Source organism: Rhipicephalus microplus, chromosome 8, assembly GCF_043290135.1.
Source record: "Rhipicephalus microplus isolate Deutch F79 chromosome 8, USDA_Rmic, whole genome shotgun sequence".
In the NCBI taxonomy this organism is placed as follows: Eukaryota; Metazoa; Arthropoda; class Arachnida; order Ixodida; family Ixodidae; genus Rhipicephalus; species Rhipicephalus microplus.
This window is the reverse complement of record NC_134707.1, coordinates 127,626,109-127,649,789: the sequence shown is the minus strand read 5'-3', so window position 1 is coordinate 127,649,789 and position 23,681 is coordinate 127,626,109. Positions and strand designations below refer to the sequence as shown.

Genomic DNA, 23,681 nt, shown 5'->3' with positions numbered 1-23,681 from the left:
GTGTGCTTACAGATCGAAAAGGCCCAATTCTAAGACAAAGCTTCAGGTATGCATTGTACAATTTTGTCGTCTGTACATCTTTGTTTGTACTATTACATCACACTATCTGCTCTGCACTGAGCACAATCTCTTTTTTTGCATAGACATATCTATAGAACTTGAGTACTCTCTTGCAAGCAAGCACTCCTGAAATCAATTGGTGGTACATGATGTAAATCTGTCCGAATACTGGATCAATAAAGGTCACATTTATTACACACTTCTTACTGTGTTTGCTTTTTCAGTATACTTGTGCTTGAAAATGAAGTTGTTTTCTCCCTGCTACTTTTAGAGGTTAGGGCTTGAAATACGTACTATCTTGCAGTGTGGCTGTAGATAAGTGAAGATCATGTATGTTTCAGCTACCTGTGCAATTTCCTAGATTTTTTTTCATGACCGTAGTGCACAGAAATTCACTTCGTAGTGGTAGACACTATTGTTATGACAACTTAATTTAAACAGAAGCAGATGTGCACAAAGAAATCTGGAACGTTTTTCTGACAAAAAAAACAGTACCACATTCAATGAACACAATCTTGCTCTTCATGACAGCATTCACATATTTGAGGAAGCTGTGCTGCAACTGCTCATCACCTTTATGATTTATGATTTTAGGAGTCCATTGAACATATGGGCAAAGCTAAAGCAATTGAGTGCGGTCTTATGAGCTTTGGTGAATCTTTTTGTAAACTTGTATGAGCTAAACACAGTTAATTAAGACAACACAGTTCTCGGTGTTGATTGTAAACTGTCACAAGGCACAACAAAATGTCGGAAAGCCTGTTAATGGCCATCACTGTGGGTGTGTTCACTATGTAGTGCAATTAACAATTTCCGACGATTCACATGCCAACTAGGAAGTGATCGTGAGTCGTACAGTAGTGGGCAAATATAGATTTATTCTGGCTTCCAAGGGTTCAAACAAATGACATTGTAGCCTAGCAGGAGACAAGACTGCTTGTCGAAAAATTTGCTTTGATTCCTTATGTTAACATAATTTTCATATTTTCAAGCTTCCATCTTTTAAGGCTCAGTTTAGTTCACCTGCACCAATCCCAACTGGTTCACAGCTGTGCACGAGGAGTTCAGAACTTGTGTGGCAGAAGTTCAGTGGTGCTTGTGCGGCAGAAGTTCAGTGGTGCGGCATCACAAGTGAATGACAAGGTGCCAACAAGGTGGAATCCTTATTTTTGTTCGCTTAATTTAATGAGGTGCAAACATCTTGGCAAAACACGCCACATTTATAGGGGTGGGTTCAGCACCTACGTCGAATGCTACGTTGTTTGTTAAGCTATGCGAGCGGCTGCACCAAACCAGCGCCGTAAGAGCAGAAGGTACAGGAAAGTCATGAAATAGTTTTGTTGCTGTACCTCTCCTGTGCTTCTCGAAATGAATGGCAAGATTTAGAAGATGACATTGCTGCACCACTGAAATGAATGGCGAGGTGCAGCACTTTGTAAAATGGATCATGTGGTGCAGGCGAATCGAACAAACCCTTAAGCACACAAGCGTCTTAGCGTTTCACCCCCATCGAAATATGGCTACAGTGGCTGGGATCAAACAGTGTGTTGTTGAGCTCAGCAGCGCCACACAATCTAACTAATAGTGTTACAGTTTCAACATTTTTGAAGTGTAGATTCCATGCCACGGTAGGCAGGCAATGCTTGTAGCCAATCTAAAGCACCTCTCCACGATATGCGCGGAAAAACATTCACAAATACAGCATTACATGTGTGAGGTCAGAGATGACCTGTTGTAGTGGACATTCAGATGTTTCAATGTGCTTGCAGAGTGGACATTTGGGGGTAGTCATCCTGTCATTGCATGGCAGTCTGGAAAAACAAGTAACATCACCAGATACCAATGCATGAAATCAATGCATAATCAATGCATGAAATGTTCCAAAGTAAACAAATAAACTCCGTTAATTAGTAAACAGCAGTATTTTATACATATATGTAGTGGTACCTCATAACACGTATATCACTCAGGGCTGCTTCTTCACAAGGCATGTCATGTAGCAGGTTTTTTGCCCATTGTACACATTTGCTTCCATGTCAGGTGGGCCAGGAGGCTGTGGCAGAAAAAAAAAGAATTTCTCATTTATGTGACGCTTCCTTTGTCACACTATAGCAAAACCAGACCCATAATTTTGGGATGTTTCTCAAACGCAACTGCAGTAAACTATTAACTAGTAGGTTTTTCGCACTAATATATGGGCTAGCCAAGAAGACACATGTGAGGCTACAGTGATTTATTTGCCCTCTTTTATCGCAACGGCCTCGTTGGTGTTACCTGGTGATATAATTTCAGAATTAACTATTGAGTCAGCGACTCGTTTCCACGTGAAGCCATGCACAACGCAAGTAACGCACGTTTTTCCGGTTACAGATTGAGACATTCAACAATTTCAATATTTAATACTGCAATGCGCTGCCACCGTGTGACGCCTACGCAGTCATTGGAAAAAAAAACGCTACATATGTTGAAATGAACCAACTAGCCGCGCAAGCAACCGTCCTTAAAAAACTGAAGTGGTTTCTGCTCACCGGCCCAGGCTTGCAACGGGTGTTCATCCGATGAAAGCTTCAATGGTCGCTTCGTTCCCCGAAAGTAACTCGAATTCCCTTCGCGAAAGCATTTGAACGACTCAAAATAAACAGAATGAAAACCAATGTGTCGGTCGGCAGGGGCTCGAAATATTTACAGCGAAACGAAACAGTCCGAGACACATCCAAACGTACCGCGAGCCGTTACCTGCCGTCTCAGCCGTTAACCACCGCAAACTTTGAAATGAGGATAATGATGTCGATAGGCTGCTACTGACATCGAGTCAGCTGGAGCGAAAACTATTACAAAAAGTTGATGACGCAGCACATGTTTATGAAAAACTACTAGCTAGAAAAACAAAATGTTTTTTTTATGTGTGGCGGTATACGCAGACATGTTGTATTTGATCATTTTAAAATAAAACTTGGCCCCGACGAAGGCGCCTCTACAAGTAAGTGCAATAGCGCGAGTTGCGAGAGCGGTTAGTAGATCCACTCTGGGTGTTCGAAGCAGAACCGCGCCGCGGCTGATTTTTTTGCCCCCTACAGGTGAGCACTTGAACTTGAGAGTTTCCAGGGCCTGCTATAGTCTCGTAATAACTTACTCGGCATCAGTACCAAAATTTTGTTCTATACTCCAACGCCACCACAACATCCTTACCCAAACGGGGCATCTGAAAAATATCTTTCCTGAGCCACCTCGCGTAGTTTACCGGCGCTCTAAGAATCTCCGCTATATGCTAACATCGTCAAAACTAAACGAACCCACAACATCAGGCTGATTGATTTGTGAGGTTTAACGTCCCAAAACCACCATATGATTATGAGAGACGCCGAAGTGGAGGACTCCGGAAATTTTGACCACCTGGAATTCTTTAACATGTCCACAAATCTGAGCAAACGGGCCTACGACATTTCCGCCTCCATCGGAAATGCAGCCGCCGCAGCCGGGATTTGAACCCGCGACCTGCGGGTCAGCAGCCGAGTACCTTAGCCACTAGACCACCGCGGCGGGGCCACAACATCTGGCTGTGCACTTTGCAACAAACCACGCTACAAGGTTTGCCCACATATGCAAACCACCCAGGAAGCTGTTAGTACGTCGCCTAGTTTCACCCTTAAAATTCGCGGCCCCTTTAATTTCGATAGCTCTAACGTCATATACATGCTCGAGTGAGCCGTCTGCTTAGAACAGTATATTGGTCATACAGAAACGTTGTTCCGATACACTTCAACAACCGTAGATCACATACCAATACGCAACCTATCCTCCCGATCTCAAAACATATTCGTTTACCAGGGCACTCGTTCGAAAAAATTAGGGTCACTATATTTAAATCGGATTTTCATTCTCACCACGATCGGGAAATCTGCGAATCGTACCTCATCTACAAATTCAACACCGTGTCAACAGGCATAAACGAAAGTACAGGAACGCTTTCTAGTGTGCCCACCAAGCATTATCAGCCTTAACTCATGGCCCGTAGCGTGGTCGGTTAAGCTTGTTGGATACCGTCTCTAATGTTTCTGTTATTCTGTATATGTGTATCCAATGTTTACAGTTACTTGAGTTCATTAATCACCGCCGCTATCACGAATGCGGATGCAAGACTGTATTTGAACGCGCACGTGCAATAAAAACATCAACTACTCAATTTATACACATACATACTGAGCTGTGTATATGATGCGCAATCTGACTATAATATTGCTACGTAGCTGACGTATCAGCGGTCAGAATATGACAACGAGGTAGTGGTCTTATCGGTTGTTCGCGCTGTCTTCCATCTTAGTCGACGCCATACGCATCAGTTTGAATATAGATTTTAAATAGACACGCCTCGTGTCATTTTTACGTAACATCTTTGTGGTGGAGGTGCTGGGTACTTCCCCGTCTTCATCACGAAGCTCCGCAACGGCCACATCATCATAGGTCCAACCATGTCACAGGTTGAACAACCATCGTCTTCACCACCTGCCCCTACCGTGACTACTACATACGTCGTTCTAGCTCCTGCTCGTGATCCCGGTGTATTTTCCGGTCAGGATGGCGTTGACGTCGACAAATGATCAACCGGTACGAACGGGTCAGCGCAAGCTATAGGTGGGACTCGACTCTTATGCTTGCTAATGTGCTTTTTTGCTTCGATGGCCCACGGCGAGTGTGGTTCGAGACGCACGAAGCGGAGATTACGAGCTGGGACTCCTTTAAAAAGAAGATCCGCGACCTTTTTGGCGACACCGTTGGGCGGCAGATCGCAGCGCGGAATCAACTGGCGGCTCGTGCACAGACGTCGACGGAGTCGTACGTCACGTACATTCACGACGTCATTGCCCTATGCCGCCAGATTGACGAGCACATGAGTAAGTCTGAGAAAATGGCCCATGTGCTGAAAGGCATAGCAGACGACGTGTTTAATCTTCTAGTTTACAACAACGTTGCCACCGCCGACGCCATGATCAAAGAGTGCGGAAGTTCGAAGAAGCCAAGAGCCGCCGTATTACTCAGCGATTCACCCGGCTGCCCAACACGGTCGCAACCTCATCGTGTGAAGCCGCCCGCCAGTCCCCCGCGTATGACAACGTCACACGCATTGTTCGTCGGGAAATCGAAGCCGCCTGTCCGGCTCCTCTTCAGCCACCCGTTTTCGCAACGCTCGCCTCTGACCAACAACAGCCGTCAGTGGCGTTAATACAAGCTGTGCTGAGGCGGGAGTTTGCGAACCTCGGTCTTCTATCAGGATGTCCCTTGACTCGCCCTGAAGTCCCGTCCTACTTCTGAGGACAAGCTCGCCGTTCACCTCCAACAATGCCCTTCCGTAACCCTTCGGCATGGCGAACACCCGACGACCGGCCTATTTGTTTTTCCTGCCGCCAGCCTGGGCACGTTTCTCGCTATTGCCGCCACCGTTGGTCAAACCAACCACGTCAGACTTTCTCTACCTCGGCGCTCATGCATCCGACGACCCCTCGATGTTCAGTCGCCGCACCCTTAAATTTCTATTCGTCGCCATCTTACGAGCTTTCCACTGACGCCCCTTAGCCCGGTCGCCGCTGCCCTGACGCCCTTTCGTCCGGTCGCCGCAGCTCTCGCTCCTCGTCGCCGCTACGTCGCCAATCCCGCTCTCCGCCACCTTGGCACTTTTTTTCGCCGAGCTTCTTTGGACGACCGCAGCAGGAAAACTAGATATTGCAGCTTATAGAGGTGAAGCTGCAATACCAATGACGGCCGAAAATCCTCTACTGACGCTTCCCACGCACCATAGCCTGCTTGAAGTAGAAGTCGACCATGTTCCCGTGACCGCCCTCATTGACAAAGGTGCGCACCTGTCTATTATGAACGCTTCTCTACGCTGCCGCTTAGAAAAGAATATGACACCATCTACGACGCAGGCAATACGTGTTGCCGATGGCGGTACTGTACCAGTAATCGGAATGTGCACTGCTCGTGTCTGCATTGCCGGTCGTCACGCCGTGGTCCTTTTTGTCGTGCTAGCCTGCTGCCTTCATGACCTCATACTTGGCCTCGATTTCCTTTCGGGACACTCGGCCTTAATTGATTGTTCGTCTGGTACCCTCAGCCTTGATCCACCAATCGTTGCCGACTACTCTGCTAAGCCCACCAGCCGCTTGAGCCCAACCATTTTCGTTCGCCTGCCACCTCGAGCCGTCACGTACGTGCCTTTGTCATCGACCCCTTCCATTCCTGACGGTGATTATATCGTTACGCCAATTACGTACGTTTGGCTGACGCGCAGTGTTACTGTGCCCTATACCATCGTGACCATAGTGGTTAACTGTGTGTTACTTCTGCTCCTTAACTTTGGTTTCACCCCTCAAGTGTTGCCCTGCCAGATGTCTCTAGCCCAGCTAACTGCCATAACAGAGGACGATGACAGTGTTGTCGCTGTATCTGCTCTTGATCAAAGCGCAGTCTCACGGTCAGCCAGCACAGATGATGGTATTTTTCGAAACATGATTGGATCGGAGCTGTCGCCTCACTAGACCAACGCTCTCTGCCAAGTTTTGGCATCATACAGTGACATTGGCGACACAGACGATTGTCCCTTGGGCCAGACTAAAATTGTCACTCACCGAATCAACACTGGTGACTCTGCGCCCATTCACCATCGGCCGTACCGCGTGTCAGCGTCCAAGCGAGAAGTGATTGAGAAAGAAGCAGCCGAAATGCTTACGAAAAACGTAATCGAACCATGAACGAGCCCTTGGGCATCTCCCGTGGTATTAGTAAAAATGAAAGACGGCTCATGGCGTTTCTGCGTTGATTATCGCCACCTCAACAAAATTATCAAAAAAGACGTGCACCCTCTACCACGCATTGACGATGCCCTTGATTGCCTCCATGGCGCCACCTTCTTTTCATCTCTCGACCTCCGATATGGCTACTGGAAAATTGCTGTGGAAAACACGGACCGAGAAAAGACCACCTTCGTTACCCCTGACGGTCTTTACTAATTGAAGGTCATGCCCTTCGGGCTCTGCAACGCTCCAGCGACCTTCGAGAGAATGATGGACACGCTCCTACAAGGATTTAAATGGTCGACATGTTTGTGTTAGCTGGACGACGTGATCATTTTCTCACCTACCTTTGCAACCCACCTTGAACGCCTTTCGACCATTCTATCCATACTTCGACGGGCCGGCCTGCAGCTCAATTTCTCTAAGTGCCACTTCAGTCTTCGTCAGATTACCGTATTGGCTCACCTTGTAGACTCTGCCGGCGTACGGCCAGACCCGGCGAAAGTACGCGCTGTAACAAACTTCCTAGTCCCACGCTCTGTCCATGATGTTCGCAGTTTTGTGGGCCTCTGCTCTTACTTTCGCCCGTTCGTGAAAAACTTTGCGGCACTCGCACGGCCACTCACCGACCTTCTCAAACAAGACGTCCCATTTTCTTGGGGCCCTCCTCAAGCTGACGCCTTCTCTCAGCAAATCACCGCTCTAACGACACCTCCTATTCTTGCACATTTCGACCCCAATGCTCCTACAGAAGTGCGAACAGACGCGAGTGGTCACGGAATTGGTGCAGTTTTGGCGCAAATTCAGCGGGGCAACGTCCGTGTAATCGCGTACGCAAGCCGTCTGCTTTCTAAGTCTGAACGCAATTATTTTATAACAAAACGAGAATGTCTCGCTCTTATTTGGGCGGTTTCGAAATTTCGTCCTTACTTGTATGGCCACCCTTTCCGTGTCATCACAGATCATCACGCGCTGTGTTGGCTTTCTTCTTTGAAAGACCCCACAGGAGTATTCCTACTCGGTTGCTTATAAGTCTGGACGTCTCCATCTGGACGCCGATTGCTTATCCCGCTACCCTGTTGATCAGCCCGACGAACCAGACATTGAGCTTAGCCTCAGCGTCATGTCAATGTCCCAGTTTCTTCAGATTGGTGATGAACAACGTCGCGATGCTTCTCTGCGACAACTTATTGAGCGTCTCGACTCTGCTCCGAACGACACGTCACTTCGCATGTACGTCCTCCTGAATGGCACGCTGTACCGTCGTAGCCTCCAGCCAGATGGCCCTGAGCTCCTTCTTGTCGTGCCGAAAAATTTGCGTTCAACCGTTCTGCGCGAGCTTCACGATGAACCAACTGCTGGTCATCTGGGTGTACCTCGGACTTACGACCGCGTGCGTCGCCGCTTCTTTTGGCGCGGTCTCCCCCGGTCTGTTCGCCGTTACGTGTCCTCCTGCGATAAATGCCAACGTAGGAAGTGACCTACTGCGCCCCCGGCTGGACTTCTTCAACCGATCTCGATCCCAACTGAACCTTTCTTCCGTGTTTGTATAGATCTTCTCGGTCCTTTTCCCGAGTCGAAATCGGGCAACGAGCGGGTCGCCGTTGCTATAGGCTACGCGACTAGGTATGCCATAACTCGAGCGCTGCCCACCAGCACCGCTACTGACATTGCGGACTTTTTGTTCCACGACGTCATTCTACTCCATGGCGCTCCTCGCCAATTACTCACGGATCGTGGCCGCGCATTTTTATTCCGTTTGATCGACGATCTTCTGCGCTCTTCCTCGACGCACCAGAAGCTGACCACTTACTACCATCCCCAAACAAATTGTCTTACCGATAGGCTCAATCGAACCCTAACGGACATTCTAAACAGACACTCCGTTTAGAATTAGACTCAACAACCATCGGGCACATGTACGATCTCTTCCAGGCCTTCCACTTTCAAAACACTGCACATTAAAAGACCACAGCTTTGATGACATCAGGGTTACACTACTAGAAAACAACTTTCGAACAATCAGAGAACGGGAACAACGGGAATCTTATTTTATCTACAAATTTAACACGATAAAATACGGAATAAATGAACACCCAGGCACTCTGTCTGCGTTACGACCGCTAAAAGACGCAAACGCTTCTCTCTAATCAGTCCGGTTTCATTACGACAATAATACCCGCTAACAAAGCTTTTGGCCTATGCATCTGACAACATAGAAATGATTTGCCTCAACAAGCACAGCCGGAACGCACAGATAAGTGGTCCCGGAGGTCGTACGGTCCCCCCCTCCTTTTCTTTTTTTTTTCTTTTTTTTCTTTCTTTTTTTTTCTCCTTTTTTTTCCTTTTTTTTCTTCGTCAAGCTTCAACGCACATTCTGTTCCTTCACTGACAAGGAGCTGACAGCTAGGTGGTTTCGTTAACTTTTTCCTACATGCGCGCATATCTTCCCAGTGCGCCGCAACTGTGTGGTGACTGTCCCGGAGTGGTACAGTCTCCCCCCCCCCCCTGTTCTTCTTCTTCTTTTTTTTTCGTTAATCCTTTAACGCACATTCTGTTCCTTCACTGACAAGGAGCCAATGCATATAATGAATATCGATGGGGGTGCCTCATTCACCGGCTTTTTCGCTCCTCCCGATGCCACCAGCATGCACTTAAAGCGCTTAAGCCCTCCCCATTAACTTGTCATACACTTCAAAGAGGAACGAGCCGCCAGCGGACTACACGGAAAGGTGAAATACAAAAACGGTGGCTCCCTGCCCACTTGGGGAAGTGTGGGTGCGGGGGAGGTATTGTTGACAATGATGACATTCCCATCTACCTCTGCCCTACTCTGTTGAAATGCTGCCCCTTTCTAATTACGCCATGTCGGTCTTGCTTCTTCTCCTAGATTTTCTATATTTTATTTAATGTTTGTCCTCCCGTTTCACTGTTTCTTCTTTTTTATTCTTTTTTTTTCTCTCTCTCTCTCTCAATTGACCCCTCCCCTCCTATCTCGACAGGATATAAAAAGGCACGGAAAATGTGTAAATAGTATTATGCCTTGAAAAAGACAGGGTTCCTGTCGAAACGTCGGCACAATAAACAGTTGTTATGTGAAAGCGCATCTACTTTCATATTTGTAACCTTGCGGCAACCGAAGTTATTCTTCTGCATATAAGCCTTATATATATATATATATATATATATATATATATATATATATATATATATATATATATATATATATATATAGGTATGGTATGGTATATGGCACAACGGGAGCGTTTTCAACAAGGATAAATATATTTATTTCCCAATAGTTTCGGGAGGGGTCCTCCCTTCATCAGGGGATGAGTATAACTCATTCCCTGCTGAAGGGAGGACCCCTCCCGAAACCGTTGGGAAATAAATATATTTATCCTTGTGGAGAACGCTCCCGTTGTGCCATATCCCATACCTTCACAAAGACTAACTGGCCCATTGAATTATTACACCCACTATATATATATATATATATATATATATATATATATATATATACATATATATATATATATATATATATATATATATATATATATATATATATATATATATATATATATATATATATATATATATATATATATATATATTTATATATGTGTGTGTGTGTGTGTGTGTGTGTGTTGGGGGGGGGGGGCGTATTGTTAAAGTGGAGGACGGTCTCTGTCAAGTACTTGTGCATATCTGCACATATGTATGGTCCACTGTGTAGCTTTGTGTTTATGTTTTTTTTCTGGGAAAACGACAGCCTGGTAAGACTGTGTTCTTTTGTCGGGAAGACACCATCAAAGACTGTTTCGCCGGCAATCTTTCATTGTTGTGTGGTGGAGCAGAGACTTTTCTGACATGATTTTATTATAAGCAATCGTATTACAAAGCCGAGGAACCACTTGGTACGCAAAAGTTGTGCATATAAAAGGTTCAGTCTAACATCGAACGTCTATGAAAGGGGCCGTAACACCCACTCTTCGATCATAATCTTTATTATGTGATTTAATCCTTGCGCATTCGCAAATGAGCGGGAAAAGGCTCTGCGCATTTCGCCGAGTACTTCTTTTAGAATGGAACGTTCCTATAAGTACGTTAGTGGACTGAGATCCGGGAACACTGGTGAATCGCGACCCGTGGCGCAACAAATAGCTAGCAGTGCGAGCGTCAGCGTTCCGGCGAACGATATTTTTATGTAATCACGTACTCTTGAAATGGGGAACTTTAGCCTTCTTCAGTTTGGCACTGAAATATAATGATTTGCTGAGGTTTAAACGTAGATAGAAGCTGACGGCTTCCCTCCTTGCTGAGCATGGAGCCACACGCTCCATGGCAAAATGGCGGTCACTGGCGGTGGGCGCAGTTTGAAGCTGGTGACTTTTAGTTTTTGCTGAAAACTCTAAATAATTGGGTGAACGTGTTATGGCCCCTTCCACACCATCTCAATCTTTTCTTTTGCGTGGATTTTGTACGACTGATTTCCGCCAAGAAAGTACGACCACATCAAAGTTTTGTCAAAAAATACACCAACTCACCAATGAGAGGGCAGTACATCTAAGCAGTTCCGAAAAGAGGCAGTGACGGGATGTTTAATATATCTGAGAATGGGAGCGGCGCATTATGAGTACTGGCGGAACGTTGCGGACTGACTACAACATCGGGGTTGCGAAGACCCAGATGCGATCCACAACTTACGTTGTTCAGTAAACGCTACATGTAGTACTGTTCCTCGGCGATGCACCGCACGCTCGGACTAAAAGTTAGTATTTCCCTTACTGCAGAGCCTAATTTTTCTCAGCTATGTAATGAATGCGAACAGAACTGTAGCAAAACACAGAATTCTTTTTCGACGCATTGTAGCAAGCGCTTATAGCGAATGTAGAGAATACAGTTCCTGTATTGTCTACATTCGTTATAAAGGCACAATAATGGTAACAAGGCAAAAGATAAGGGCAAGATTGGTTTATGAATACTGGTCCAATTTGTTTGTCATGTGCAATAAAAGTTTAACACCGATAAGTAGAATTCGAGGATAGGTTGAGGTTGGTTTGTGAATACGGGCCTGAGTCTGAGTGAGTCCGAGGGCGTAATATTTTATTGAGTCGAAGTGAGTTCAGTATAGGAGCATCTTTATGTGGGCGAGTGCGGTTGAATCCTGCTGAGAAAAAAAAATGGTCGAGTCTGAGTGCGAGCGAGTCCGAAGGTCGAGAGATATTTCGTGAGTGAGTCGCGGTGAGTTCTGAAAGATTTGCGGATCAATGCTTGGCAGCGAAAAGCACGAGGGTATCTAGATGTTGATTAGTCGGAGAGCATACTCAAGAGAGACACAGTCCAAGGGTTTTTTGCTGTTCAGACAGCATATTTGGTTGGTGACAACTTTATTGGAAGTGCGGGAGAGCTTTCGCAAACGGGGCCTTACGTCTCCCGCGTGGGGACGTCCCGACCTTGCCTGACCGCCACCTCACGGGCCTGCTGGACGGCCCAGAGTTGGTCACCGAGGCTGACGCTGCACAGGGCAGCGGCCAAGCATGGCAGAAGGGTTCCGGATTGAGCACCTTGCGGATTTCTGGCGCAGTCCCAGAGCATGTGATTTATTGTTGTAATCTCACTATGGCATATCTTGCATATATTCGTCGAATATATATTGGGGTATAGTCTGTAAAAAAACAGCGATGAGTTGGGATGCGTGTGCGTTTGCAGCTGTCGTAAAGACACCGCCTGCATCCTGTTCAGCTTCTCGCTGGGTGGAGGAAAGGTTCGGTGGGCCATGAGGAAAGCCTTGGTAATTTCATTATGAGTTGTCAAACGGTCTTTGGTGTTTCCCCATAGAGGACGGTCGCCGGCGCGGTTCACAAGCTCACGTGCCTTGGCGTGTGCCGTCTCGTTTAGGTTGCGGTGTGTCTTCGATACCTATCCCATATGAGCCGGGAACCACAGGAGTCTGGTTTCAAGGTCTGCCTTTTGATAAATTTTTCTATTGCGCAGGACTTTAACCGCTCGTTGTGAGATCCATCTTTTGGCGAAGTTTCTTACCGCTTGTCTCGTGTCACAGAGGACAGTGGTGCATGACGGATCCGTGAGCGCGAGTGCCACCGCTACTTCCTCCGCTTCTTGTGCGTGCCACATCGAATAGTTGCCGATATTCTCGTTTCGCCTTTCCAATCGACGACCATGACTGTGAATTTCGAATGGTCTGCGCATGGAACGGCGTCAACGAACCACGTTCCCATTTCTTCGGCGTTATAAGTGCGCAGGAGACCTCTTGCCCTGGCCGCCCTTCTGTCCGGGTTGTGTCCCGGGTGAACGTTGCGTGGAATTGGCTCAACCTTTATCGTTTGTCGGGTGGCGTCTGGCACAGCGACTTTCTGGCTTTGTCTGGTGTAGTAACGAATGCCAAGACTTGCCATCAGACGGCATATCTTTGACGCTAATTACCAGTGCAAAGCTCCACCTGACCAACAGACGCGTTCATGTACATTATGCTGTTCGCTATGCAAAAACAGTGTTGTCTGCCGAAGAAAGGCTGCGTTTCAACCACTTGGTTTTACGAACGCCAGACGCGCGCTCATGACCTGTCGTTGCCAAGATTTTTTCTACCTCGTTGATACCTTTGCGTCGCATAAAAATAACGTGAGAGCATCCAGAAAGTTCTTGAGTCCCCAAATAAAGGAAGACAACCGTGCCGACTCAGTATTTACAGAAATTTAGGAACTGTTTTCTTGCCTTCGCATAGTTTTCTCAATAGCCCAGTTCCTGCTCGAGCGTGCCTTTGTTTTCCTAAATAAATCGTTACGCTTCAATAAAGCATTATTGTTCTTTTCTTCAAAAAAGGTGTACATTTTCTGGATTTCCTCTCAAAAATGTAACATTTATTGACTTGGGCTCGTGCGAAAGCGTACATGTTGGATGCGCTCGCGAAACGGGAATGAACAGCACATGCCAAAGAAATACTTTGCGTAGCTTCTGCACACGCGTAGTAACGCGTGTGCAGAAGCTCCGCCTACGTATCTCTGGCAGTGCCAAAAAGAGTCGTATAGTTACAGAGAGTTGCAGGGTTGTAAATTATAGGCACCTTTAACACCGTCCCGGTCTGTGGCTTACTAGTGTTTACAGGCCTTGAACACAATGCTTAGCCGCTTAGAACTCTTGAACCAAGTAGTACTCAGCATGGTGCGGCACATAAGTGGTTAAGGGGTTAAGGTACTATGCTGCTAAACTCAAGAGTTAGTGTTTAATTCTAGACTCGACAACCAAATTTCAGTGCACCACTGTGCAATGCCAGCGCACGTTCAAGGCTCGTCTATTTTAAATAGTTTCCAGTGGGTGAGCCAAAAAGTGAGCTTTGCATCAATAGCAAAGCAATAAATGCAATGCAGTAAAAACGTGTTAGTTCGAACTGACCGTTATTTGAACTGACACCCTTGTCCTGGAAGCACCCTTTGTAATTCTGCGTAGAAAACTCGCCATAGTTCAATATCGTTGGTCTCAGCAATAAGGAGTCATTGATTTGAACTTAAGTCGCTGATTTTTTTTTTGCTCGTCACCTAAGTAGGCTCAGAGTAATCATATTGTGCATAAAATCAATCCAAGCCAAGTTTAATGGAAAGGCAAAGCAGCAAAACAGCAACCTTCTTCCGCATATATTAATTTAGATGCTTAGGACCAAACTAGATAGCACTTATATGTGCGCTTGAACTTACCTTCACTTCAAGTCTAACCCCCGTATTCTAGAACGTCCCTTCACTCAACGCTTCTCATCCACTTGAGAAAGCCCATAGAAGCGCCGTCTCTAGGCAAGGCAAGTCACTGAATATCAGCAATAATCTGCTGCGATTCTTGAGTAGTGCAGCATCATTTTCAGCCGAGCAGCAGCGCAGTGCTCCACTCTGTCAAGTGAAGGGTGAAAGTTGAGTGGAGGAGCGTTTCTTCATACGGGAATATCTAGCAGTGCAGGCATCAATGAGACAGCACGTTAAAATTGCCAAACTCACACAACAGCGCCACACGTGACTTAGTGACAACTTCATAACTAAAAACAATGCCTAAAGCCCGTGTCTTCACGCCTTTTATCACATGAACGCATGCACAAACGAGCCAGTCACTGCTGTCGTAAAAGCCGAGTTCTTTAATCATACGAGTTACGATACTTCACAAACTTCATAACTAATTGTGCAAATACAAACGAACAGAAGAAGCAAAAGCTTGTCACCTCGACGTTTTATTTTTATTCAATATCTTTCCTCTGTTTTTATTGAAAATATCAAGCAATGGGGGCCACTAAGGAAGGCACTGATAGCATTTTTCATGAGTTACAAATGCTATTGCTTTGGGTTTGTTTCTACTTCTTCGGAGTAATGTATTCCGTAGTGACAGATTTCACGGTACTGCATGTCCGAACGCTGTGCATATAACAGCCGAGCGGGCATGCAGTATATAAACAATAAAATAGAAAAAAGTGATACGGCGTTTAGGTTCCTCACACAAAAACTAATATATTTTTATGTGAGCATCAGTAAAGGCTTACATAAAATAAACAAATTAAAAAAACAGAAAGTTTTAATGATTATACTGCTATAAATTTCTCCTTCCGAATATACAGTACATGCATTCTTGTTAGGATTTTCTTTTTTATAATGTATTGTCAGGCAAAGCCCATATGGGAGCTACACAGAAATATTTCGCATAAAAGGGAGCAAAAAAATGAAACAGTCGTCTTCTGTCAAAAAACTGATCTATTTTGTCACGGCTGGTTCGCTTTGACGAGGCGTATTTATAAATCTTCATAATCAAAAGAAGAAAAAAAAGTGAGTAGATGACATACAAACAATACACTGAACTGTGCTGACGACCTTCGCCGCGTCCACCACCTGTGTGACCCTGTGCCAAGAGACGTCAGAAAAAATATTTCTGTACGTGTTTTGCAACAATTCATCACACAAGAATTCGGTTCGCTGTTTTGCTACAATTCTGTACGCGTTGATTACATCGCGGAAAAAATTAGGCCCTGCAGTAATTGGAATACTAACTTGCAGTAAGGGAAATAATACGAGCGTGCAGTGCATCACTGAGGAACTAAATGCAGCGTTTACTGAACAACGTGCGTTGCGGATGGCATCTGGGTCTTCGCAACGCAGATGTAGTCAGTCCGCAACGTTCTGCCAGTACTCATAATGCGCCGCTCCCATTCTCAGATATACCGAAGATTCCATCACTGCCTGTTTTCAGAAGTGCATGGATGTACTGGCCTCTCATTGGTGAGTAGGTGTATCTTTTGACTAAACTTTGATGTGGTCGCACTTTACGTGCAGAAATCAGCCGTACAAAATCCACGCAAAAGAAAGGATGGAGATGGTGTTGAAGGGGCCATAACACGTTCGCCCAGCCATTTGGAGTTTTCACCGAAAACTTACATGTAGATCCTACTATGCATATAAAGGAATGAAAAGTGGACCGCAAAACATTATTTCAGTACAAAACAACTACTAAAAGTCACCAGCTGCAAACTGCGCCTACCGCCAGCGACCGCCATTTGCCATGGAGCATGTGGAACTATGTTCAGCAAGGAGGGAAGCCGTCAGCTTCTATCTACGTTTAAACCTCAGCAAATCATTATATTTCAGTGCCAAACTGAAGAAGGCTAAAGTTTCCCCATTTCAAGAGTACGTGATCGCAGAAAAATATCGTTCGCCGGAATGCTGACGCTCGCACTGCTAGCTACTTGTTGCGCCACAGATCGCGATTCGACAGTGTTCGCAGATTTCAGTCCAGGAACGTACTTATAAGAATGTTCAATTCTAAATTAAGTACTCAGTGAAATGCGCAAAATCTTTTCCCGTTTATTTGCGAATGCGCAAGAATTAAGCCACATAACGCAGATTATAATAGAAGAGTGGGTGTTATGGCCCCTTCAATAGACGATCGATATTAGACTGAACCTTCTATATGCACGTTTGCATACGAAGTGGTCCCTCGGCTTCATTACACGAGTACGTATAATGAAATACATGTCAGAAAAGTATCTGGGCCACCACACAACAACGGAAGATTGCCAGCAAAACAGTCTTCGATAGCCTCTTCCCGACAAAAGAACACAGTGTTGCCATACTGTCGTTTCCCCAGGAAAAACACAAACGGAAAGCAAAACAGCAGACCATACATATGCGCAGCGCGACTACTTGACAGAGTCTGTCCTCCATTTTCACAATACGCACACTCCCACGTATATATATATATATATATATATATATATATATATATATATATATATATATATATATAGTGGGAGTAATAATTCAATGGGCCAGTTATTCTCCGTGAAGGTATGGGATATGGCACAACGGGAGCGTTGTCAACAAGGATAACTTTATTAATTTCCCAACAGTTTCGGGAGGGGTCCTCCCTTCATGAGGGTATGAGTTATACTCTTCCCCTGATGAAGGGAGGACCCCTCCCGAAACTGTTGGGAAATAAATATATTTATCCTTGTTGACAACGCTCCCGCTGTGCCTTATCCCATACCTATATATATATATACATATATATATATATATATATATATATATATATATATATATATATAAAACTTGAAGGGAAGGCACGACAGGTCCGGGTATTTTCTATATTGAAATAACTTGAAGATAGCACATAAGAAAAGGATCGTATTTACTAATGTTTCGGCTGTGGCACGGCATTCACTCTGACGAAGGCCGTGCCACGGCCGAAACGTTAGTAAATACGATCCTTTTCTTATGTGCTATCTTCAAGTTATATATATACATATATATATATATATATATATATATATACATATATATATATATATATAAATGGGTCATTCCACGCCAACTGTACTTGCACTTAAAGGGGTCTTCAAGACGTCCGTACTCACCCCGAAGCCAGAAAATTGCCGCCTCACGTACGAGAAACTTTTGTTCTTGGGCCACGTGATAAGCAAGTCCGCTGTGATTTCTGATCCATAGTAAACAGCCGCAATCGCTGCATTCCCGCCGCCCGCCGACAAGAAGGCTGTGCGTCGATTTCTTGGCCTGCGCGCCTATTACAGGCGCTTGGTGAAAACTTTCGCGCGGATCACTGAGCCACTCACTAACCTTACGAAAACCGACGTCGGATACAAGGGGGAAACGCCACAGGAGGAAGCATTTGGGGAACTGAAACGACGCCTGCAGATTTCTCCATTACTCACGCATTTCGACGAAAATGCCGAAACAGAAGTGCACACTGACGCAAGCAGCGTGTGACTCGGCGCCGTCCTTGTGCAGAGAACTGACGGACGGGAACAGGTCATTAGTTACGCTAGCCGGTCGCAATCCAAGGCAGGAAGCAATTATTCCACAACTAAAAAGGAGTGCCTTCCCGTCATCTGGGCTACGTCAAAGTTTCACGCCTACGTCTACGGCAAATCCTTGAATGTTGTGAGCGACGACCGGAGCTTGCGTTGTCTAGCTGCCTTGAAGAACGCTTCCGATCACCTCACACTTCAGGAATATGACATTGCCGTCGCCAGCGCGGTATAAAACACTCCGACGCCGAGTGCCTCTCTCGTGTCCCTGTCGACCCATCATCGCCCGATCACCTGGATGACGACAACTTGAAGGAAAGGATAGCTGTCGGCAACGTCCCTGAACGACAGCGAGCCGAACCGGAGCTTAGGTGCTTGATGGGTGGTATTCCCCTCCGAGCAACCCTGTGCTGCCGCAGCCTACGCTTCGGCTATCCGCGTAGCATGCAAGCAATGCGAAGAAGGCACTACTTCCGGCCGCTATGGCTGGGACATGTACATTCGCGTGTGCCTCTGCGCGATACTCAAATTGAGCTGTTTTTTGCGCTCACCATCCGTTCTCACGTTTGACTGTGCCCTGTTTGTGCTCAGCCATCGCACAAAATAGAAGGGGGACGAGCCTGAAAACTTAAAACCGGTGGAATTCTATTCCTTGCTGAACGTTATTCGCGGTCATGTAGCCGCATACGGCAGGTTGCGGCAAACCGTTGTGGTTAGTGATTCAGCCGTCTTCGCCTGGCTGATTTTAACGAGGCTGTGGGATAAGTGCTTGAGAGTAGTTCACCTTCAAATGGATACTCAATTGAGTTTGGATTCTGAGAGCTTTGAGTAGTTCAGATGCGAACAAAACACGAAAATAAAAAAATCACAATAACACAGTAATCGCTGTTCGTTTTAATGCTCTGACAGAGGCGTCTGCGAAAAACACAACACGACGGAGTAGTCAACATTGGATTGTTCATATTAATACATTCACGGTACTCAGCGAGCTTCGATGAGAGGCACACGCGTTTGTTTTTCTCGCTAAAGGGACCTGGCTCAGTACACATAAGTGTCGAAGCGCAAGTGGCTTGCAATCGTGTTACGATGAATAATTTAATGCTCCTGATACCTTTCATTTGATTGATCAAAGTTGTGGGTGAGCCAACCACGCCAAGGTTTCCGTCTCATGTGCACTTCACCCCAATATAATCTGCCCTATTTTATGGTGTTGTCACGCGCATGTTCGTGAGCGCCTTTAAGCCCGCTGCTTCAACTATATTCGTAAAACGTCGCTCTAGTATCCGATTCATGGGTAAACTTAACTTTAGCGGTTACAGATGGAATATACCTTCGCATTATCTTACCTTCACGCCTACAGCGACGCAGTCACCATCACGTTTCAGCAAAGGTTCGTGGACCAACCCACTAGTCCAGCATCCAACATTTTCGTAGCTTTCAGTCGTTCATCCGTCACAACACTTGTATGTGCACCAAACAGTCCTTTTTGTCTGAGTTCCACCCTCGAAACAAGTCTGGTGTCAAATGCGGCCTCCTCGCTCGTCAGAATGAGTAGGTCAACACACACTGCTGAGATCTACTTTTTCCGTGTATCACTGTTAAGCATCGGCGTCGAATTTCTCGGCGTGTACACGCTCAAGCGAGCTCAGCACGCATCGCTCATTGCTGCACAAATGGTAAATCTCGTACCTTCAAAATCCAACTAAAATAAAACAAGAGCAACCTGCCTGCAGTAACTTGTGTGCATTTGTTGGAACCACCGAACTCAGCTGTCGCTATGCCGCCAGCCGCCGCTATGGAAGCCTTCAAAATGGTGACCACACGGTTGCGAGCACAGTTGGCGCACTTTTCGCTGCCGCGCTCGCCAAGCTAACGTCACGTGAATACAACCTATAGAATACTCCGAGGGCAGGATCCCCGCTGTTCCGAATGTAATCAAGGGCACACTCACCTTCTTGTGGGGCCTTCATCTCCGTGACCGAAACTCCTCCAGGCTCTGCGCGGCAATGCGACGGCAGGCCATAAGGTGTTTCTCGTACGCTCGCGCCAATACACGAAAGGAACTACTAGCCACGCCCACCGCCGACTTCACTCTTTACGTGAGGACATGCCGGGACTGCCACCGACACAAGACACCACCGTCAAGGCCAGCGGGACTTCCAGAGCCCATTGAACCTCCTCGCTGACCATTCCAGCAGATCAATACGGACTTACCAGAGCCGTTTCCGATATCAGCACAAGCAGCTCATCGTAGATACCAATTACTTTACCCGCTACCCCGAGAAAAAAGCCTTGCCTTTGGGCAGGACATTTGAGGTATAAGTTTTTCATCGAAAACAATGTCCTACGTCACGGCGCCCCGGCTGTCCTCGTCACTAGCATAGAGCAAGACAAGCCACCGTCGGAACACAGTGTATCACCCAAGGACCAACGGCCTCGACGAGCGGCTAAACAAGACGTTAGCCGATATGCTAGCCATGTACGCTAATGTCGAACGCAAGACGGGGAACGCCATCCTTCAGTACTTGACTATCGCTTCGAACCCGGCGGTGCAAGATGCGACGCAGATGTCTCCATACAGAGCTAGAGGAGGCGCTGCTCCATTCAAGGAGGTCTACGGAAATAACACGGCAACGACGCTCAATGCCATGCTCCTAAGCACCACTGATGAAGAACACCTCGACTTCAGTATCTACATTCAGCGCGCAGAAGAAGCTCGTTAACTCGCTCGCCTGCGCATTAAGAATCAGCAGACTACCGACAAAACTTTGCGGAATGCCAGCGCGGCAACCATCTTTAGGTATGAACGCCGATACGCCGACGTGGCCTCAGTGAAAAAAACTGGCCCCGCATCTGCATGTAATCTGCAAATGCCGTCGAAAGGCGATAGTCTTGCGTGTGGAGAGAGTGAACAAAACGTTTATTTGATGTTCTGTGCAAAAAAGTGGTGAATGGTATTCCGGAGGCGCTCGTTAGAGTGCCTCGAGCCTGCAGCGGAGGCGAAGGAGCGCATCAAGGCACTCCACACGTGAGACATGAGCGCCATCTAACAGTCTTATTTAGAAAACAAAGCGCGTGGCCCTGAGAAAGGCGTGCGCGCGCACCTCAGAGGTGATAAGGTGTAGAATGCAAGGCGTTGGGTAGGCGCTACCACCGTGTCGTCTGAGCAAAGCGTTCTAAACACTCGCTTCTTCGTGCAAACGTTGTATGGTCAGCGCAGCGTGATAAGCGCTACAGTCCTTAGAATTACTTATGTATGCCTCTTCTAGTAAAAGACGAACATGAAGAATATATAGGTGTTGTTAAGGTGACACAGATATGCGCAATAATTGCTTTTTAATTGACAATCGCACACGTATGAACGCTGATCTTTGAGCAACATTGGTGGGTGCTGCGGTTGGGGTCAGCCGTTCGTGGTATCAATTGGTGCTGTTTAGAGTACCCGGTTTGCGGTAACCGTGGACAATGAGACCAATGTACAGACAGACAGACCAAAGTTTTTGCGTCAAAGGTCCCCAAGAAAGATTATCGCCTTTAAAACTTCGGAAACGGCACTTCAGACCATATGGGATAGTTAGACGTCTCAGCACACTCGCCGACGAGGTTGTCTCTTATTGCATCACGACCTCTAAACCGTGGCGTACGCTAGCTGAAGACGTTCATGTCGTGCGCCTGAAACCACCAAATGAGTGTTAACAAACTTAAAGACTATATTGTTTGTTGTTCTTTCTCAATTACTGAGCTGTATTGATTGTGCTTATTTATTACTGTGGTATTTTTTTCTTTACAGTTGTCACTCATTATTCGTGTACTTTTTTCCTCAGTGTCTTGTTTTAAGCATCGCGGTGTTGCTTTTTCAGAGGAAGGCAATATCACGCGCGTTCCTTATTTTCACTCTTGTTCTATTCAGTTTTCGCCCGTTAAGCGTGTGAAGATTGCCAAGCACAAACTTGGCAGCGTTGTTCGAGAATGTTCGTGATTACGCGATTATTGTAGATCGTTTGGTTAAGATTGCTCGCGAGATGCGAATACTCGAGACTATTCTAGATCTTGCGCAACGACCAGTGATAAGGCTTGAACTTTCAAACTCGCATGTATAAATACAATCCGTTTACGCCGCTTGCCCATTGATCTTCAGCCTACGCTCTGTTCGCCGCTATCAGTGCCAGACCGTTGCTGTAATCTGACTTTCCGTTTATGGCTAAATAAACAGTATTCATGAGAACATCAAATACTTGCTCTTAGTCTAGGTCACTACCCCATGACAATATACATGAAGATTGTATTGACAGAGTTTGATGAAAGCGCTCTCTGAGGCCGCCAGTCTGAGGATGGTAGCTGGAAGTTATTTTATGGATGGCGTTAAATGCGTGAAGAACGTCTTCAAATAGTTTCTGAAGAAGTAATTCGCCGTGGTCACTCAAAAGTATGCGCGGTGCCGCCGTGTCGCAGAAAGATTGGCTGCAGGAAGACGTAGCAATGTTCTCCGCTGAATATGAAAGAAGTCAAGCTGTTTCAGCGTACCTTGTCAAGTGGTTAACTGCTGCGACAATCTAGTGCTTACCACTAGTTGATATTCTCAGTGGTCCGTAGAGGTGACTCGCAATGACTTCAAAAAAAAGCGTTAGGACACAAAAAACTTGAAGGAGTCTGGCTGGAGAAGGAGTGGGTCGCTTAAGGCGCTGTCAGAGTGAGCATGACGCAACGTACTGTGCTACGCAGGTAAAAAGCCCGGGCACGACAAAACGACTGCAGATGCGCTCATTGAATTTGGGAAAACCGAAATGACCAAACTTCAGGTCAGCGTAAAATGCTGCAATAATCTGTGCCTTTGAAAAACGGAGAGTGACCGGAACCGAGCGCTGTACTTTAGGGTGGCATACAAAGCGGTAGAGATTGGAGTTTTTGATCTTGAAGTTCTGCAACTGTCAATGAGTTCGGGCGTTGTGAGGATCAGATGAGCCCTGGAGGCGCTGCAATATGGAGTGGGAGTAAGCGTCACTGCGTTGGTGGACGCAAACGACTTGTTACAGAAAGCAGGAGTAAAATTGATAGGGGCGAGTGAATGAACTGACGAAGATGCTTCGACGGGGTTACTCATTGATGATGACGGCAGGCAAGGTGTTTTGACGAGGATGGTAAAGCAAAACGGCTGAGGACATCGGCATCGTTTCGTTTCTTGCCGGATTTATAGGTAACGTCGAAGTCGTATTCTTGAGGACAAAGAATCCAACGACCTAGACGTCCAGACATGTTCTTTAACGTGGACAACCAGCACAAAGCGTAATGGTCAGTTTACACGGTAAAGTGACGACAGTGGAGACACGGTCGAAATTTTAGAGGCGAAAGCTTCTTAATGCGGCACCCGTTCGTCCCTCGTCGCAGTATAAAACATGTCTTACGTTTTGACCCACAAGGTGGTGCTGGTGGAAGATTTCTCCTGTGCGTTGCTGAACAATAAAAAATTCGCAGCGTGTGTGTTAAATGAAAGCCTAATTCTGTCTCCCATTCCCCATCAG

At 46.3% G+C, this 23,681-nt stretch overlaps 1 protein-coding gene and 1 long non-coding RNA gene across 2 annotated transcripts in view; one reads left to right on the top strand and one right to left on the bottom strand.

Annotated features, from left to right (window-relative positions):
- Nucleotides 1–930: 930 nt before the first annotated feature.
- Nucleotides 931–18,000, bottom strand: LOC142769380 (uncharacterized). Its single transcript, XR_012885810.1, has 3 exons — nucleotides 17,752–18,000; nucleotides 2,008–2,113; nucleotides 931–1,871 (listed from the first exon to the last, which is right to left on the bottom strand). It is a non-coding gene; the product is annotated as an uncharacterized LOC142769380 (long non-coding RNA).
- The window catches only part of LOC119165485 (putative cytochrome P450 301a1, mitochondrial), a 128,762-nt gene continuing 120,785 nt past the window's right edge, over nucleotides 15,705–23,681 (top strand). Inside the window, exon 1 of the mRNA XM_075872592.1 lies at nucleotides 15,705–16,117. Coding sequence (XP_075728707.1) covers nucleotides 15,940–16,117 — 178 coding nt within the window. The 5' untranslated portion in view covers nucleotides 15,705–15,939. The remainder of the gene's footprint in view (nucleotides 16,118–23,681) is intronic.